Source organism: Pleurodeles waltl, chromosome 6, assembly GCF_031143425.1.
Source record: "Pleurodeles waltl isolate 20211129_DDA chromosome 6, aPleWal1.hap1.20221129, whole genome shotgun sequence".
NCBI classification, from domain to species: domain Eukaryota; kingdom Metazoa; phylum Chordata; class Amphibia; order Caudata; family Salamandridae; genus Pleurodeles; species Pleurodeles waltl.
Genome location: NC_090445.1, coordinates 1,114,454,610 through 1,114,474,228, shown reverse-complemented (window position 1 = coordinate 1,114,474,228; position 19,619 = coordinate 1,114,454,610). Strand labels below are relative to the sequence as shown.

The window sequence follows — 19,619 nt, the reverse complement described above, 5'->3', positions numbered from 1 at the left end:
GTGGCGCGGGAGCAAAGCAGGTACATTTTCTTTTTATTATTATTTTTTCCCGTGCTCGCACTGCCCAGCCCCATCCATGCGAGCCGCTCAAGTAGCCAATAGCACAAAGAGAGAGAAAGATAAAGTCCTCGGAGAGGAGTCAAAGCCCACTCTATATATATATTTTAAATATTTAGTAACAGAGGGTTAAGCAGACAGCTGTGCTGATAAATGGCCCCTTTACATTTTCGAGGTGAGTGCTGTAGACACTATTTTGTATTGTATACCATAAACATTCTGCACTGATCCTTGAACAACCTTTAAATCTGTCTGCCATTCTTAGTCCCATTGCTAGACCCTGCTTCCTTGCTTTTAATGTCTCTAAACTACTAAACATTTTTAAGGGTAATTACAACCAAAACATACAATTCAATATGATTATGAGGTGACGGCCAATGGACTGTGAACTATACGTCTTCTCCGACACCACTACAAATGTAAGAAATAGACTCAGCAACTATTCCATTGCATACAAGGAACTTAAAGAATGAATGTTACTTGAGAAACAATTGTTGAAAATAAGACACAACACATCGGGAAACCTAAAGTCTAACTTGTGTTCAATGCAAAATTCCAAGCAGCACCTTAAGATTATTTCAAAATTGTCACCTCAGATGAGATGAGCTCACATTAGAAAAACATCAGAGCATATTTCAAAATGAATAAAATTTAAGACAAGTTGTTACTTTCAACAAAAATGTCTCTATTGAGCAAGTGATAGGATCTTCTCCTCGAGGAAACACAAGACGTCCTGGAGGAGGAGGTATAATTCATGAATACACCATTGAACAAACTATTTTTCCAAAATCCCACTTCCAGTTGCCGTAACTGAAAATGAGATTATAGTTTGGAAAATTCACAAATGTATGCAGATGTGCAGCATTAAATAACGTCCTTCACGATTGGGTCTTTAAGGTTCGAATTTGCTACCCCCAAAATGGCAAAGTATAAGGGGGAGTGACAAAAAAAGTCAGTAAGCTGGCAATACAGCCTAGTTACTGTTTTTACAAGGACATCAGCAATACTTCTCACAAGCTCTTGAGCGATACAGGTCTGGGAAAAGTTGGCTGGCCTTACCATTACTTCTGGTTCATTGAAAACTGGATGTTGCATCTGAATCATCTCCTACAGAGCCACACACAGCTTTACACGGGTTTACTGGAGACGTCATCTAATTAGCTGTCTGAATAGAGCTGATAATATTTTTGGCAACAGCGATGAGCAATATAGAGGGTAATGCATGGGAGAAATTACCATCGGGAGTCTTCCTATTCCTATTCCTGTCTGTCCCCAACATGACAACTTCTTAAAACTACTTATACCTTAAATGTTCTCCTGTCCCCAGTAGCGACACCTCCCGGATGAGGAATGGTCAAGTCACCAATTCACAAGAAAAGGGACAAACGTTTGGAGAGTTTGGACCTTTTTTGGTCAATGTTATAACTGACAATGGCAATTACGGAAGTCATGAATAAAGGAAAACAAAGATGAATCATAGAATATGCAAGTTTCTAGGGTCACAGAGATTAAAAGTAAAGAGGAAAAAAGTAGGAGACTAATGACAGAAAAGAAGAGAATTTATGTTTACTTAAATTTAGATTAAAAGAATTAGAGGCTGTCCAAATGCTGTGGCAGACAAACCTTATCTCTCCTTAAAGAACTCTCTTTTATCTTGTGCAGGTGGAGATCACACCATCACATATCCCATACTGCAAGCTATGGCAGAAAAGTAAGTACTATGTTTCTTAGTCCAGCTGGAATACCGTGAGGCATTTATATTCATAAGGTGATAAACATGGATATTAAATCATGAGGCCAATTACCAGCCCAGTAAGATTTTGTGGTAAAAATCAGTGATTCTCGTGCCTGCCCAACTTGCAGTACCTCTGCTGCATTCAGAGTTGGAGAAAGTATTAGGATTACATCGGTGAAGACTCCGCTGGCATAAATCTCTGGCCTGGCAGCATATCTGCCAATGGGCCACCAGTTATCAGTGGTGGTCACTCCACCTTTAGGGCAGGGCAATCGCCATGTTTTCCTTGCCTGAAACTCCCATGTCTCACAGGTAAGGAAAGCGGAAAACACAATCCCCTAATGCATAACAATGCAAAATGGCCCAAGTGCACAATGACCTTCATGACAACATTGAATACAGAATATAGACTACCACCATTTCATTTTGGTAAATATGTATAAGGAAGTATAGATTTACTATTGCAAACTCCACATCTACTTACCTTTACAATATAAAAATCTTCAAGGTAATCAGAGCGAAGTCAATGTAAAAATTTGAGGTTTTGACATCCAGCCCTGTATTCAGTGGCCAGTCAGCGCTCTGATCTCCATCTTTGGTGATTAGTTGTAGTAAGTGTTTTGGGTTTTCTAGATTGTGGACATTAGTATTGGAATTATTGATTCTATCCACGGTGGACAGTGGCTATGTGTCGTCTCATATCCATTCATGGTTGCTAATTGTGGTCTATTGTTGAAATTTCTTTTTGATGCAAGGTGTTGTTGGGGTCCTGGATTTTTATATAGTTGATCGGTGGTCCTCTGTGCTTTTGATTCACTTATGGAAGCAAGGTATAAGTAATGTTCTGGTCTATTTTTAGTGGCTAAAGGTGAACAATGTTGTGGATTCTCGTGATGGTGGCCAGTGGTAGCTAGAGGTAGTCACTGTTCCGGATTGCTGTGGTCTGGGTTTGCTTGATTGTGGCAAGTGGTAATAAGTGATCTGGATTTATCTGATGGATTCCCATTGTACTTAGGATCACTTATGGTAGTCAGTGGTACTGCATGTCCAAAAGTATAACCCATGGCCAGCGGCAACCCATGCTTGCATATATCTTTTTAAAGATTTCTGGGTCTCTCTTTGGGGAGCAGATATCCCTATCAGGGGCAGTTGTAGTTTAGTGTTCCAGTGTTCCTATTTTGTAGGCAGAGGTAGTAAGAGTTAAGTGGACACTTTTATAGTGTCCAGTAGTAATGTGCTCTGTTATCCCTTTTGGTGGATGGTGAGAGCCAGTGTCTCATTCTGTCTAATTGGAGGCATGGAGTTGCAAGTTTTTCCTTGTTTTGTTTCATTGTGCAATGTTAATGGATCATTCTTGTCGCGGACATCTCGCCACCTGCACTTCTGCACCTAAATTAACGGATTGGGGCAGCTTCTCCATTATAGTGGATAAGTGCCGCCCCACTGTTACAAGTGCCCGAAGAAAAGCCCAGAGATGAAAAATAAAATAGTGATAAAGTTAATTTATCACCATTTTATTTTTCATCCTCCGTCCTGAACCAAGTGTCAGGATGGTGCGGGCTAGCTAAGTGCCAGCAGAAAGAAGGAAGAGCGGTGGGCTGCCTGTGCAGTTGTTTAAATTGCGCATGTCCCTTTGGCAAAGGCTAGCCAGACATGCACACTTTAAACCTCTCAACCCAGCTTTCGTAGACAGCTGAGTTGAGAGCAAGCACAGGCCTCCAGGATAATGGAGGGCACCCTCCCATAGAAAAAAAAGAAAATGGCAATCAGATCAGGGTAAACACTGGCATCAAGAGTAAGGCGGTGTATGCCCTGTGCTGAAATGTTTCCAAATCACAGTAGCTATTGTTCTCAGGCCTTTATCCGGAGGATAGTAGGGTATGTACATTTTTACTGGCATCTTGTTAAGGGACCTCCCTGCCTATGCTTACCCCGCATCCCTAGTGGCTAATAGTCTCAAATTTGGTTCCCTACGGAGCAGTGATAGCCAATGTCCCTGTTGTTTATTGCAAAGCATAGATATCTGGTGTCCTTCGGTCTTTTTTTTCCTGGACAGCAGTATACATAATACTAGTGTTCTCAGTGGGGCTAGAGTAGCTAGTGCTCATGGAGTCTTCATTTGAGGCCACTGCTAGGTCTTTCACTGTTCCCTGGTGGCCTGCAGAGGTAATGCAACACCACAAGCCCTTTGCAGCCAAGATTGCATCGTAAAATGGCAAAGCTAAACCTGAGAATGAAAAGTACTCACACTGTGACAAGCACTGAGAAAGCCCAAGGGCAGCCAGCAACTTGGGTTGTAACACGTTGTGGCTGAACTCTATCCAAATTCCAAAGTTGTCATTCACAATCAAAAATAAAATCTGTACAACAGCACTTGATTATTGTATTATGTTCTACCAGATATCTTCGTATTTCACTCTAAATACATTGGTGTCCACACTCATCTATTATCATATTACAATCATAGAGGGTATAGAGCCTTACTGGTTCCCAGCACCAAACGACTATAAATATACATCTTATAAATAGCTAAAAACACAGGGGCTATGTGAACCTGGGCCTTTCTCTCAACTAATTCACAAAGTTTCTTAAGTATCCAGGTTGGTTGTTAGTGACAGCCATTGCCTCTGTCAGTGTCCAAGATCTCCAACATTCTAGGGTTACTACGTTACAATCCAAGGCAAATAATATTTACAGGAGTGTTGTTGCCAATCAGATGCCAGCTTCCTGCTCCCTGCAGTAGTTTACTGTATGTCAGTCGAAGCACATATGTTATCTGGGTTTATGCAATGACTTTGCACGCAAGTAGCAGCGCCTGAAGCTAACTTGAGTTCTCTCATGATTAAAGGTATGGCCCAATAGGACTGGTGCACGTTGATGCTCACACAGATACTGGAGACACAGCCCTGGGAGAGAAGATCTACCATGGGACGCCCTTCAGACGCTGTGTGGATGAGAGACTTTTGGACTGTGAAAGGGTAGTGCAGATTGGAATCCGTGGTTCATGTTATTCACCAGATCCTTATAAATACAGCCGTGACCAGGTAACATACACCAGTAATACTTTTTAGTAAATCAGATACAATTTCCAAACCTAAGTAACCATTTTAAACTCAGTCCCAATCAAGTCTGTCTCCTTTGCAACTCATGTGCTCCAGCTTATTCCATGCCTCGCGCTGCCTCATCCATAGCTTTTTTCTCTAAATCTCTTGCCTCGGTGCCTGCGTATTTGCTCAACTTTCCAGTCCCTCATCTCCCCTTCAGTGCGCTTCAGTGGGTCTTTTGGTGTACTAATGTGTACCTCACTCTCTTCAGGGATTTCGAGTAGTTCCTGCTGAAGACTGCTGGCTTAAGTCACTAGTTCCACTTATGGGAGAAGTGAGGAAACAGATGGGAGACAAGCCTGTTTACATCAGCTTTGACATTGATGGACTTGACCCGGCATTCGCTCCTGGAACAGGGACTCCAGAGATCGCTGGCCTCACACCCAGCCAGGTAACGAGGGATTCCCCTTACAAACCCATGTTCCAGGCCTAGGAAGCCCTGAGATTGTTGGCCTCACTATACCAGTTAATGATGGGCTTACTGTAATACACCGGTGATCATAGGGCAGAGTTGTAGAAAGGTGCTGTGGTTGCTGAATTCATTCAGTGCGTCTTGTGCAAGAACTCTGGGAAGAAGATGTGTCACCCTGAGCAAGATGAACACTAGTAAGTGACAGGAAAGTAGAAAAAACAACGCTTGCATCACAGCCAGGCAATCAATATCTGACTGTATGAAGAATGCACTCACTCAGGCTTGCTTGAAACATAAGCTTTAGACAATATTGTTAATTAATGACTAGCTGTGTGAAGCCATGGATCAAAGTACTCTTACAACAGCCATTATTGCAGATGGTTACCAAACACTGGGTAGTTGGCGGCATTGGAACAAATTAATGGCCTGATAAATGTGTATGGAATGAGACAAAATAGCTGGGCATGTGCTGACAAAATGGGACCCCGTAAGTTTCCATTTAGAACGGAATGCACTGATATTCAAAGAGTGCTCCATTTTAAGTTCAGATTCCTATTCCCAACACATTTAGCACATGTTTCCTTTAAAGTGTGGATGGGCATGGTATCCAGACCTTGAGTCTTGGGAATGAATGCTTCAGATGCATGTATGAACATTCAGTGGTATCCCAGGCCGGGGCAGGGCAGATGCCTCAAGCGGCAGCCTATCGCAGTGCACGCAGATGGTAGATACTGACATCTCACAGAAAAATGAGTCTCCGATTAAATGGAAGGGCACTTATACAAAGGCAGAATACAAACTGTTTTTTTAGGAAGTGTCACTGAAATGGTACCAGAACAACATCATATAGGGAAAGTGCTAGAGAGGGATTTGGAAAGTTATCGCTGTTCCAGCACTATCAGAAAGTCCCAGGTATTGATAAGATATAACCTGTACATTAGTGGTTAAGAAGCTCCACCTCTTCTCTTCTAGGGACTGGAGATCATCCGTGGCTGCCAGGGGCTCAATGTTGTTGGCTGTGATCTTGTGGAAGTTTCCCCAATATACGATTCCTCAGGTGAGTCAAAAATGCCTCTTTCCAGGTCTGGTGTATATAGCAGCACTAGCGTATTAGAAGCAGACGGCAATGCTCGCCAAAGTATGATCTGCACATTGTGTAGTTTGTGGCTTCATCTGTGTAAGGATTAAGAGACACTAGGTCTGAGGTACAAAACTTTTGTGCAGTCGCAAAACCTGTGATTTGCAAGATTTGCAAAATCACAATAAATCATTGAGTCACATTGGACTAAAGAGTTGAATCCTAAAGGGCCTTTTGTGTTCAATCCCATTGCATACATGAAGGGGGGCATGTAATGTCATGAAATGTGTCGATGATTTGTGACTTCAAACTCGCTTACAAATCATGGATAAGTTACTATGATTTGAAAGAGGGTGGTGATAGAGCCAAAATGGAAGCTGACTATGAGTGATAGCTTCCACCTTGACAATTCCGGGTATGGTCACTGGAGGGGAGCATCTCCCAAATAACAGAAAACATTTATATAAAGTCAATAAAAAAAAACAAATGTTACAGGGACCTAATAGTTAGGTTCTGAATTTACAGGCACAAACCCATGCAAATTCAGTTGTTATAGTTAGAGTTCCCTAAAGTACCTATAACACACGCCCCCACCATGCACAGTTTTCTCATCAACAATTTTATTGCAAATGTTGCATTGCAAATATCAATGATGCCATAGAAGATGTCAAAAGTGATGTAATATGTGGGGTAATTAGCTGTGCATGGTGAGGGCCTGAGTTTTGTTTATCTTAAGGCACAAGTTAGAGCTACTTGAAATAACTACCTATTAACATCACCCTTGTTTTTTCAGTGAATTTCTAAGGTTTTTAAATACTAAGCCCCCCAAAGGCATCCAAACCTGTGATACACATGGCCTTTAGCTGTGCACAGAGTGGGTTGGGTGTAGAGTCTGGCCACTCCCCCTAGGCACTGTAGCAGAGTTTAAGGCTTAATATCTGTGAAATGAGCATCAATGCCAGAATGAATCCTGACCTGCTTACTTATCCAAAAAGAGGCCACAGTTTTGAGAAAAAAGTGTACTCAACCTCAGTACTTTTTACTGGTTAATTAGTATGTGCTACTCCATTGGGTAAATGTGTAATGCATCTCCTATACTACAGCTTTGTATAGGACCACAAGGTAATCTCTCCAGTGACCTTGTTTGTCTGTAAGTTCGGCAATGTGATTTTCCTAGAGCATGTTCATACAGAAATCTTCTATAACATGAATCTTCTTGTAGACAATACAAGTCTACAAAGAGTAGAATCTCAACAAAACAAGGGTACTTCCTTAATTATATCTAGTAAGTACTTCTTTGTTTGTTGGAGATGTGCTCATATTCCTCTGCATCAAGTATGCTTCTCTAAAATCAGTGGGAAACTCGCTGAGGGCCTTTTGGTAAAATGTCCATCATCCAGGAAAAAGGCGGGAACAAGTTGCATACCACTCAGGTATATGTGGTGGGGCCAAATGGATGAACTTCTAGGTCATTTTGCATGCTCATATTGGTTAAAAGGTAGAACAACGAGATCTGGTCTCAACATGAGATGACAAGAAAGAACCCACTCGTCAGTCACTACATAAGATATTGCCACGAAGGGCATCCATGCAAACACCTCCATCAAGGACTGTAGCTTATTTTTCAAGGTGGAACTGCATTGAAAACACTCTGACGACCGCTGGGTGAGCCTTAAGGCCCCCGGTGTCCATGCTGGCTCCCCGCATCTAGCGGAATTCGGCATTGCTCTTGCATGCAGGGAGCTGCTGAAAATGCTGCCCCCTGCATGCAGGAGCAATCCTTTCAACAGTTTTCCTGCCTGCTTGACAGCAGTCAGGAAAACAGATGAAAAGACCCTGCCAAGCAAAAACCAAACTACTATCTCCCCAGGGTGGGCACCTGGAAAGTGGTGGTCCCTAGGGCCATTACTGACTCCGGGAGAGAGGCCATGTGGGCCCCTCCCTTATTTTGAAAAGGGCCTGCCCTGGGGATATAGTGGTCCCTAGGGCCACAACAGCTCTGGAGGGGGGCTGCGAGCTCCCCTCCCAGTTTTCCTGTGACCATGCCCCGGGAGGTGATGGTCATGTGGCCAAATATGGCCTGGGAGGGGGGCTGCGGAGCCCCCTCCCACTTTCAAGTACTTTTGTGCTCTGTGGAGGAGGCAATCTCCAGTGCAAATTTCATCTTTGGAGGGGTTCCACATGGTCCCCCTAATTTTACTGTGACAAGACCTGGGGAGGTGGAGGTCCATGGGGCTTTTAAAGGCCAAAGTAGGGGGCCCGGGTTCAAACTGCCCTTGGGGAGGGGGGCCACATGCGCTCCCTCCGCTTTTCTTGCATCAAGATGTGCCCCAGCAACTGGCCCACCGGTGGGGCTTTAAAAAAAGTGCAGGAAATTGCGCTTTTTAAAAGACATTTCACCAGATTTGTGGGCCCACCTCGATTTCTGGCAAAGTATATATATATTTTTTTAATGCTTTTTTGCCCCTAGGCACCAGGGCCATGGGGCCAGGTTACTCCTATCCTGCCCCCTTTTCTTTTTTTACTTTATTTTTGGGACTCAGCGAGTCCAGATCCCAAAATAGCCATCAGATATCAGCACTTAGACCGTTGTCTCAGCGGAGGATTCACGTCCCTAGACATCTATATTTCTTTTTCTTTTAATATCTCAAAAACTACTGAATGGATTTACACAAGATGACCAAAAGGGATCTTTCTGGGCCAAGATCCAACTGTCCGCCAAATTCGGTGTAATTCTGTCCAGCAGTTATGGTTGCAGTCGTGTCTAAAACTCCCTGTGGAAATTGCATGGGAAAAAAGCGTTCAAGACTCCCCTATTTCTCAGCCCCTGCTTGATGGACCACCCCAAAATGTTCAAGACAGCAGCTGACTTGACGGTCGTACTAATTTTGAAACTGTTGTAAAGATTCCTCAAACAGGGGCAACGTTATTGGCAAAAAAAAACGCTTTTCCCATGGAAACTAAATCCTAACTATAACTACCTACTGGTGACCATCAGTAGGATGTGTGAGTGTGTATATATATATATATATATGTATATATATATATATATATGTATATATATATATATATATATATATATATATATATATATATATATATATATATATGTAAAAAAGAGAATAGAGAACTCTGAGTAGTTCCCAAGTTTAGGTGGAGAGCAGCTCTAGTAAGGAGCACCCTGCAACACCAGCTACACTCTAAATTTGCTCACCTCAAATGTCTGTTTATCTAGAAAAGTTTTTAAGCATTGGATCAGCACAGTGCTATCCACGCCGAGCTAGATAGTGAAAAAGTCTTTTGCCATTTATACAGCAAAATCTTTAAGAACTTCCTGGTTCAAGTGTTGGCAGCCAACCAAATCTCAGTACGAGATCTGAAGGATTTGTGAAGCCTTCGCGCCTCTAGATATATTTATTTCTTTTTCTTTTAATATCTCAGAAACTACTGAACAGATTTACACCAAATAACAAAAAGTATAATCTGCGTACAAAAGCTGCCTTTCTGCCAAATTTGGTGTAATTCCATACAGTGGTTTGGGCTGTAGTTGTGTTCAAAGCTACTATGAGGATAAACAGGGGAATACACTTCCCCCCTCGTCTCTCAGCCCCCGCTTGATGGGTCACTCTGAAACTTCCCATGTACTGCAAGATTCTCGGACGCACTTTTTCTGGAAAATTTTGTGAAGATTCGTCAAAAGGCGCTAAAGATATCAGCAAGTCAAAAAAATGTGTTTTCTCCATAAACACGGTCCTAACTATAACTAGCAACTGGCGAGATACATATCACCCAGTGGCGGTTGCCACTGGGTAGATATAGTTAGGTCAGCGTGCCATAAAAAAAGCAACTGTGTGTTGCTAATAACTTTGTCCCTGTTTGATGAACCTCCACGAAAGTTTCCAAATAGGTTCTACTTGTTTACTTTTTGACTAGTTTTTGCATGGAAAATTTCAGGGCAAACCGTTGATTGGGGGCCAAGAAAAAAAGTGGGTTTCAAACACACAAAATCCCCATGTATTTTCCATTGACTACTTTAAGAAGGCTACAGCAAAAATTTCTTGAACGGAATTCCACCACATTTTTCAGGAAGCTAGATCTTGCTATGAAGATTGTACTTTTTGTGACTTGGTGTAAATCAGTTACTATTTTTAGATATTAAGGTTACAAAAATATAAATATATGGACGGTTGTGTGAGAAGGACTCTTGTGTGAGTCTCTCAAATCCAATTTTTTAAAAACAGAGCATTCTGATCGACACTGGGAGCGTTTTATCCCTTGCGCTCTGACTGCCTGCCAGTCTATTGTATTTCCTAATTATATCGTCTCTGTAGCCTTTGATTTCTTTCAATGAATTTCTACAGTTTTAGAAAATTACTATAATGTCCCTGTAACCTACGGTTTTTTGAGTGAATTTCACAGTATTTTTACATAAATGTTACTATAATTTCACCTATATGTTCAATTTAGTAATATTATTTTTTACGACTTTATAAATACATTTTATTCACACATTTTTATTATTATACATTTTAAAAGTAACAAATCACAATTCTAAAGTGTAATTTATGTAGTGTTTTTAAGCATTTTATGGATCAGCTGAACATTTTTTTTTAAGTGTCAATACTCCTGTATAGTTCCTGTTATGAAATCATAATGGAACCGTGGAGCTGGGTCCAAGGAGTCATCAAAATGTTATGTGTATATATATATATATATATATATATAGATCGATATAGATACATAGGTTATATATATATATATATATATATATATATATATACATATATGCCACTCATATTCAAAGACTGACGTCAGAGAAAGCATGACCATACATTAATATTTATAGGCCTGTGTGTTTTAAACATATTTTTTTCTCCAGTTCAGCAGATCCACAGGCTCAGTCCCCGGATCTGCTGTGATGCCTAGAACACACCCCAAAGCTCAACTTCTGGTTGGCTACAGTATGTCCCCATCCATGCACATGGAAACCACACCCTTAGTCAGTCATTTGGCTTTCAACTCTCTACAGAGACTACTGAAAACCAGTCCTGCTCTGACATTTTTTTGCCTTTTGAGGAAAACCATTTTGTATTGCTACAGGTATGTCATCTGAAGAACAAAGGCACCATAAACCTCTTCTGCGTGAGGAGTTAGACATGCCACTACTGAAAAATGAGTCAGATGTGTGGAAGCACTTTACAATTACGTCTGGTGAGATAAAAATAATTGCAAAAGTTGTGCAGTGTAACATCTGCAACAAAAGGTTATCGTGAGGGATGGGGAAAAAGTATTCCATGGGACATTTTCCATGTGGAACCACCAAAAACTTAACATTGGATGATGAGAGAGAAAGCAGATTCAGGAGTATCATCATCTAGAGGAGGATCTGTGGAACCATCAGCACCACACCAAGTGATAACCCTTCCAGCTTTTTCGAAGAAGCTTTCTGAGATGGTGACTCACTGTGGCTAATGCCAAATGCCTATGGGTCTAAACATCTCGTCCATGGCTGCGTACATGGATGCAGTGAACAATCACATGTGTTATTTTTTTTCTGTTCAAATTTACATTTTGTGAGAGACGGAAGGCAGTTGCTTCCTCCTCCCCTTTTACTACCTTCTTTATTCTCGTTCCTAATCAAAAATACAAAATAAAATATAAAACGTTTAGAAAAACCTATGAAAAATAACAGTTCTTGTTAGAACCACCTCATGTGGTCAAAAAAAGAGCTTACTACATGTTTTATGTTTTTGTGCAAGTTGCGCTTAAAGGTTTGTGGGTTTTTGTATTTGTATATGTATCACAGCTGGCATAAGTGAAATTATAATAGTATATGTGATTACTTCAATATTCACCAAGGGGACTGAACTTATAAAGTACTAAAGAAGACACCAGCAAGTGTTAAGCAATGTCAACTAGAATACAGAAATGGAAAAGAATGTGCAAGTGAGTATGTCAATAGCTTTATGGGTGTATCAGTGATTATGTAAGTGGCTCTCTGGGTATGTAAGTAGCTATACGGTTCTGTTAGTGGGTGTGTAAGTGGCTGTGTGGATATTTGAATGAGAGTGTAAGTGTCTGTATGGATCTATGAGTCTATGTGAGTACGTGTCTGCATGTGTAAATGGATGTGAGTGTGAAGTGCCATGTCTGTGTGGCTGTGGCTGCACCTCTGTGAGTGACAATATGGGTGTGTAAGTCGGTAAGTCACTGTGTGTGACTGGTTATGTGGATCTATGATAGTGGCTGTATAGAGGCATGAGTCAGTGGCTCTGTGGGCATGTCAGTATTTGTGAGTGTCTGTATACATGTGTGTAATCAGTGGTTGAAGTACCTGCAAACATTTGCTGGATCCAAAGATCAAAGTTCTCCTTATGTCTTCAATTACATGGCTTTAACAGTCGAGTTTGTTTCTCTCAAAAACTCATATAAATCATTCCATTCATACTCTGCACAACTCAGTGTTTCAAACCAAATTGATGCATCTAAATTTCAGAACATACACTTCAGCTCACCATGATGATGACTCCAATATTCATTGGTCCCACCCTGGCATGCCACCAAATTTATCAAATTGAGGTCAAGCTTCTCTTCCTTGCCATGAATCTTTTCCATTAAATCTTTTGCAGACATATTTTGCTCATTACCCACTATCTTAGGAATATGGTGAACAGTGTATGGTAGTCCAGATAAATCACTTTCAAATAACAGATTGAATACATATGGAATGATTTAACGAAATCTAGAGTCCTCTGAATATAATCTTGTTGATGTACTCTGCTGCAGGTATTTGCACAGGGCAGTCCTCATACGGCCCCCACCTACTCCAGTTGGAAATACTTAAGGAAAACATCGAGATTTTAAACCTTTCTTCCACACACTCATCACAAGCATTTAGCTTGCTTCATCTGATGCAGCTCAGTGGCATCCCCTACAACCTCTTTTGAATGCAGTGAATGGATACTGCAGTGCTCATATAGTTCTTCAAATCTACTACTATCCACTTTTCAAACTATCCACTTGAAGAAAACATTTCTTCCCCATCTAACTTCCATGTAGCATCTACATCTTTATAATACAAATTATTCTGTTTAAGATAGAATGTAGCTTTCGTGACCTTATCCACATCAACTAGTTACTTCCAGATTGTTTTTGTTTTGTGAGCACCCCATTCACTAGAATAACAAGCGGTTCATCCAGCTCTCACTGTACAACCACACTTTCAATATTGTGGTTAAAATTTAAAGGTAAATACACAACTCTACTTTTAAGGCCTTTCTGTAGCCCGGTGGGTGGTAGGTTCCCAGTCTTTGGTTCCATACGAATTATTGAAAAGGATGTATAGATTGAATCAGTACTCCTTTATAAGCATTTGGAAGTTCCCCTGGAATTTCAACCACCTCTAACTTATTGTGGATTGCTCTGGCAGGCATTTTGTTATCCTCTAATTGATCATAACAATACCTAGACATGATCTGGGGTGCCGACAAATCAAAACATTGTTTCACAAATGAATAGTAAATTCTAGCCACTTTTCTCTTTTTTCTTGTTCAGTTCTTAAGTACATTCCAACACTTTGAATTTGGTCTTTCTTGTGAGTGTTCTGACAACAAATACAAACATGGTGGAAACTGCATTAAACTTTGCTATTTCTCATGCAAAGTTTCAATACTAATGTCTGTGTTTTGTTCCTTTACACCTGAACATAAAAACTAATTTTGCCCAGACTCCCTTTCTGGATGAAAGAAGCATAAATAATTATCCTCACAAAGATTTCAGCCTCTAATGCTGTACTGTGCAAAAGTGCTTTGTTAATTTATCCTACAATGCATTTGTTTTTACAAAGTAAAGTCTTCTAACTAAATGTCACACTTTTGAATGATGAAAAACCAACATTCTAAAATGATGAAATGTGTTTGTGCACACTTTCCTGGATAGACATGCCAGTGAGTGTTCTTGCATATTAGTTTATTTCCTGACCTAACATGGCTCCAATGATTGCAACATAGGCAATTCTCCACTTTACACTTCTATGTGGAAATTGATGCAGAAAATGTCCTAATATATCAATTGATTCATAGCGAACACTAAAGTCCCATTTATATACAAGGGCTTTCCTTGTACCTCTTCAGCTATCTCTTCCTCTACATATCTAGGAACCATCTCCTCTTTTGCAATGGAAGTACCATCTTTTACCTCATAGCATCGACCAGTTGTTTTAACTGCATGCACTATTGTGTTCTCTTGGACATAGCTTTCCTCATTAAAGAAAGCCTCAGTACTGGACGTATGCTTCTATTCTCCTTTGTACAATTTGCAAAAATTACTTTTATTAATAAGCCTTTTTTGTTTTTGTTTTTTCATAGACGACACTGTTTTTATCCAGTGTTTTCATTCTGTTCAGTATCAAGATAAATAGTTTATGCTTCAAGGCAACACTTTATCAACCAGGCTCTCAAAATGTTGTTTTTGTTTCAATTATGTTCTTTACTTTTTATTCTGCTTCATGTTTTGGAACAAATTAAGAATTATCCTACTTTTAAACACTCTCATTTTTATTACTTTAAACTGTTTACATCACCTTGTCCTTCTTATAAGATGTCTCACTTTTAGTGTGACTTACTCCTTTTCCTTTGTGAATTGACCTCAAACCTTGCTTTTATTTGTAATAGTTTCCACTTTTTGCATTTTTCCACATACTGTTTTATGAAACTCCTTAGTTCCCTTATCTGCAGCTGTTTTTTTCCAGTACATTCTCCACATCAGGTCCTTTTTCACTCTCAGTCTTATGCAGATAATACTGTTTCCTCAGTTTTTCTCCTTTGTTTCTTTCTTGGCAATGTAAGTCCTCTTCTTTAAACAGAAGTAAATATCTGAAAAACAATTATTGAATACATTTAACTTTAAATTACATACTTTTAGATTACATATTCTAAGCAAATCTGTAGCTACATAAGTGCTTATATTATTTTGTCACTGGCTAGCTAAGTGTCTAAGTATAGGTGCATTCATGGATATATTAGTTGCTCTACAGGTGGCTGAGTTGATATGTCAGTGGTTGAGAGGATATGTGAGTGAGTGTATCACTGAATTTGTGGTCATGTCACTAGATGTGTAAGAAGCTGTATACATATCTCAGTCGCTGTCTTAGTGACTGTTTAGGAGTGTAATTGTGTATGGAAGTACCTCTATGGATTGGTAACTGTCTTTGTTAGTGAGTGTGTGGGTGTGTAGTTGAATGAACTACTGTCTGTATTAGAGGTGCACGCATACATGCTGTGTGGGTGGGTGTGTGAGTGGATGTGTACTTGCCTCTGTCGCTGTGTGACGTGGTGTGTAAGTGACTAGTTTTGTAAAAAGGTATATCAGTGCTTATGTGTATGCAACTGGATGTATAACTGGGTGTATGTGTGGGCAAATGTCTGTTTACATAACTATCTGAGTGCTATGTATATCAATGGTTGTAGAGGTATGTGGGTGGGTGTGACTATGCCTTTATGGGTATGTGAGTGACTATGTAAGTGGGTCTGTAGGTAAGTAAATGTATTTGTGAAAATCTTTATTAATGTGTTTCTGAGTGTGTCAGTCACTATCTATGAGTAGTGAGTACATATGCTCAATCTTTGCTAGAAAAAAAGAGACATTTGAGGTGAGCAAATTTAGAGTGGCGGTGGTATTACAGGGTGCTCTATACAGTAGCTGCTCTCCAACTAAACTTGAGAGCTACCCAGAGTTCTATTCTTCTTTTTTGCATAATTTATGCAGCACTCGAAGCCTGAAAGGATATTGTTCTGACTTATAATGGGCGATCCCTTGTGTCTGAACAAGGCTAAACTTCTCTGGAGTTAAAATGATAGTGAAACAAATGTCAGGGGTAGCTTTTATTAATTCCATGTTGACTTGGGTGGTATTTTACCAACCCAAAGCTGTAATTCTGTGCCTGGAATGGTAAAAGACTTTTTGTCATTTTATAGCTCATCGTGGATGGCACTGTGCTAATCCTATGCTTGAATACTTAGCTGTATGAATGGCAAAAGACTGCCCTCTTTAGCTCGGCTGGATTAGCACTGTACTTATCCTATACTTAAAAATGCTGTTAGAAAAAGAGACATTTGAGGTGAGCAAATTTAGAGTGTGCTGGTGTTGTAGGGTGCTCTATACAGGACCTGCTCTCCACCTAAGTTTGGGAGCTACCGTGTGTGTGTGTGTGCATTGCTTTCTTTACCGTTTTGTTAATTAAAACCATAACAATAACTCATTACATTAAAATGTTAAAAAACATGATAATGTTATTAAATAATTCATTAAAAGTCATACCATAAAATAAATCTCCACATATTTTTAAAACACTAAAGTGCAAGTTTCTAAACAATTGTCATCCAAAAGAGGACAACCATTAACCCCTTCGCTGCCAGGCCTTTCCCCCTCAGGTGCCAAGCCTTTTTTGGCTATTTGGGGCAGATCGCGCTTAGGCCCTCATAACTTTTTGTCCACATAAGCTACCCACACCAAATTTGCGTCCTTTTTTCCAACATCCTAGGGATTCTAGAGGTACCCAGACTTTGTGGGTTCCCCAGAAGGAGACCAAGAAATTAGCCAAAATATAACAGCATTTCATTTTTTTCAAAAAAATGAGAAAAAAGGGCTGCAGAAGAAGGCTTGTGGTTGTTTCCCTGAAAATGGCATCAACAAAGGGTTTGCAGGGCTAAAATCACCATCTTCCCAGCTTTCAGGAACAGGCAGACTTCAATCAGAAAACCCAGTTTTTCAACACAATTTTGGCATTTTACTGGGACATACCCCAGTTTTACTATTTTTTGTGCTTTCAGCCTCCTTCCACTTAGTGACAGAAATGGGTGTGAAACCAATACTGGATCCCAGAAAGCTAAACATTTCTGAAAAGTAGCCACAATTCTGAATTCAGCAAGGGGTCATTTGTGTAGATCCCACAAGGGTTTCCTATAGAAAATAACAGCTGAAATAAAAAGAAATATTGAACTTGAGGTGAAAAAAACAGCCATTTTTCTCAATGTTTTACTCTGTAACTTTTTCCTGCGATGTCAGATTTTTGAAAGCAATATACTGTTACATCTACTGGACTCTTCTGGTTGCGGGGATAAATAGGGCTTTTAGGTTCATCAAGAACCCTAGGTACCCAGAACCAATAAATGAGCTGCACCTTGCAATGGGTTTTCATTTTATAGAAGTAGTGGTTATTTGCACTTCTCTGAATTCCGGGTGCCCATACTAGCATGTGAATTACAGGGCATTTCTCAACTACACTTCTTTTTTACACACTGTCTTACATTTGGAAGGAAAAAATTAAGAGAAAGACAAGGGGCAATAACACTTGTTTTGCTATTCTGTGTTCCCCTAAGTCTCCCGATAAAAATGACATCTCACTTGCATGGGTAGGCCTGATGCTCGCTACAGGAAACGTAACATGGACACATCACATATTTACATTGAAACTGATGTGTTTTTTGCAAAGTGCCTAAGTGTAGATTTTGGCCTCTAGCTCAGCCGGCACCTAGGGAAACCTAGCAAACCTGTGCATTTTTTTAAAACTAGATACCTAGGGGAATCCAAGATGGGGTGACTTGTGGGGCTCTGACCAGGTTCTGTTACCCAGAATCCTTTGCAAACCTCAAAATTTGCCAAAAAAATACTTTTTCTTCTCATTTTGGTGGCAGAAAGTTCTGGAATCTGAGAGGAGCCACAAATTTACTTCCACCCAGCGTTCCCCCAAGTCTCCCGATAAAAATGGTACATCACTTGTGTAGGTAGGCCTAGCGCCCGCAACAGGAAATGCCCCAAAACACAACGTGTACACATCACATTTTCCCCCCAAAAAAACAGCTGTTTTTTGCAAAGTGTCTAGCTGTGGATTTTGGCCTATAGCTCAGCCTGCTCCTAGGGAAACCTAGCAAACCTGCACATTTTTGAAAACTAGACACCTAGGGATATCCAAGATGGGGTGACTTGTGGGGCTCTCACCAGGTGAGGGCAGAAATGGCCTAAATACAATTTGTCCCCCAGGGGAGTGACCCTTGCCTAGGGGGTCGTTCCCCATACATCAAAACATAAAGTAAATAAAAAATATATATATCCTTGGTGTCTAGAGGTTTCTGCCCCCCTGGAGGCAGATCAGCCTAATTATATTAGGCCGATCTGCCTCCAGGGGGGCAGAAACGGCCTAAAAATATTTTTCCCACCGGGGAGCGGCCCTTGCCCAAGGGACCGCTCCCCTTATGCGTAAGGATAATAAAACCAAAAACCTCCCTGGTGTCTAGTGGTTTCTGCCCCCCCCCGGGGGTAGATCGGTCTAATTATATTAGGCCGATCAGGGGGGCAGAAATTGCCTAAATACAATTTGGCCCCCCAGGGGGCGCTCCCTACACATAAAAGGAAAAAAATGATCCCTGGTGTCTAGGGGTTTTCGGCCTAATTATATTAGGCCAATCTGCCCGCAGAAATGGGCTAAAAATTATTTGCTCCCCTGGGGAGCGGCCCTTACCCAAGAGGCCGCTCCCCTTATACGTAAGTGTAAGATAAAAGAAATTCCCTGGTGTCTAGTGGTTTCTGCCCCCCCCCCCCCAGCATAAAAATTATTTTTCTCCCCTTGGGAGCAGCCCTTACCCAACGGGCCACTCCCCTTATACGTAAGCATATGTCTAGTGGTTTCAGACCACCCCCCCCCCCCCCCGGGACAGATCGACCTAATTATATTAGGTCTATCTGCCCCCAGGAGGAGTCAGAAATGGCATATAAACAATTTGCCCCCCCAGGGAGTGACCCTTGCTGAAGGATTTGATCCCCAAACATAAAAAGACAAAAAAAAAAGATCCCTGGTGTCTAGGGTTTTCTGCCTCCCTTGGAGTCAGATCGGCCTAAGCGGGGGGCACGAACGGACTATTATTTGCCCCCCTGGGGAGCAGCCCTTGCCCAAGGGGCTGCTCCCCTTATGTCCATGTAAAAAAAAAAAAAATCCCTGGTGTCTAGTGGGCAGCAGAAATGCTTGCAGAGACATGAAAGGAAAGGCCTTTCCTTTCCTTTCATGTCTCTGCTGGCCCCCTCCTCCCAAGCGGAAGAGAAATGCTGAGCATTTCTTTTCTGCAATCGGGCTGGAAGCATGCTTCCAGCGCAATGGGAGGTGACCTCTGATGAGGTCAGCACGCTCTTGCATGCTGCCGTCATCAGACGTCACTGGGGGGGTCAGAGGGGGTCGGGGTG

General features: G+C 41.0%; 1 protein-coding gene across 2 annotated transcripts in view; it reads left to right on the top strand.

The window, feature by feature from the left end:
- AGMAT (agmatinase (putative)) overlaps window positions 1–19,619 on the top strand; it is a 249,315-nt gene that overhangs the window by 186,490 nt on the left and 43,206 nt on the right. For both annotated transcript variants that reach the window (XM_069240273.1, XM_069240272.1), the window contains exons 3-6: window positions 1,720–1,768; window positions 4,641–4,836; window positions 5,108–5,287; window positions 6,281–6,365. In XM_069240273.1, the coding sequence (XP_069096374.1) occupies window positions 1,720–1,768; window positions 4,641–4,836; window positions 5,108–5,287; window positions 6,281–6,365 (510 nt within the window). The remainder of the gene's footprint in view (window positions 1–1,719; window positions 1,769–4,640; window positions 4,837–5,107; window positions 5,288–6,280; window positions 6,366–19,619) is intronic.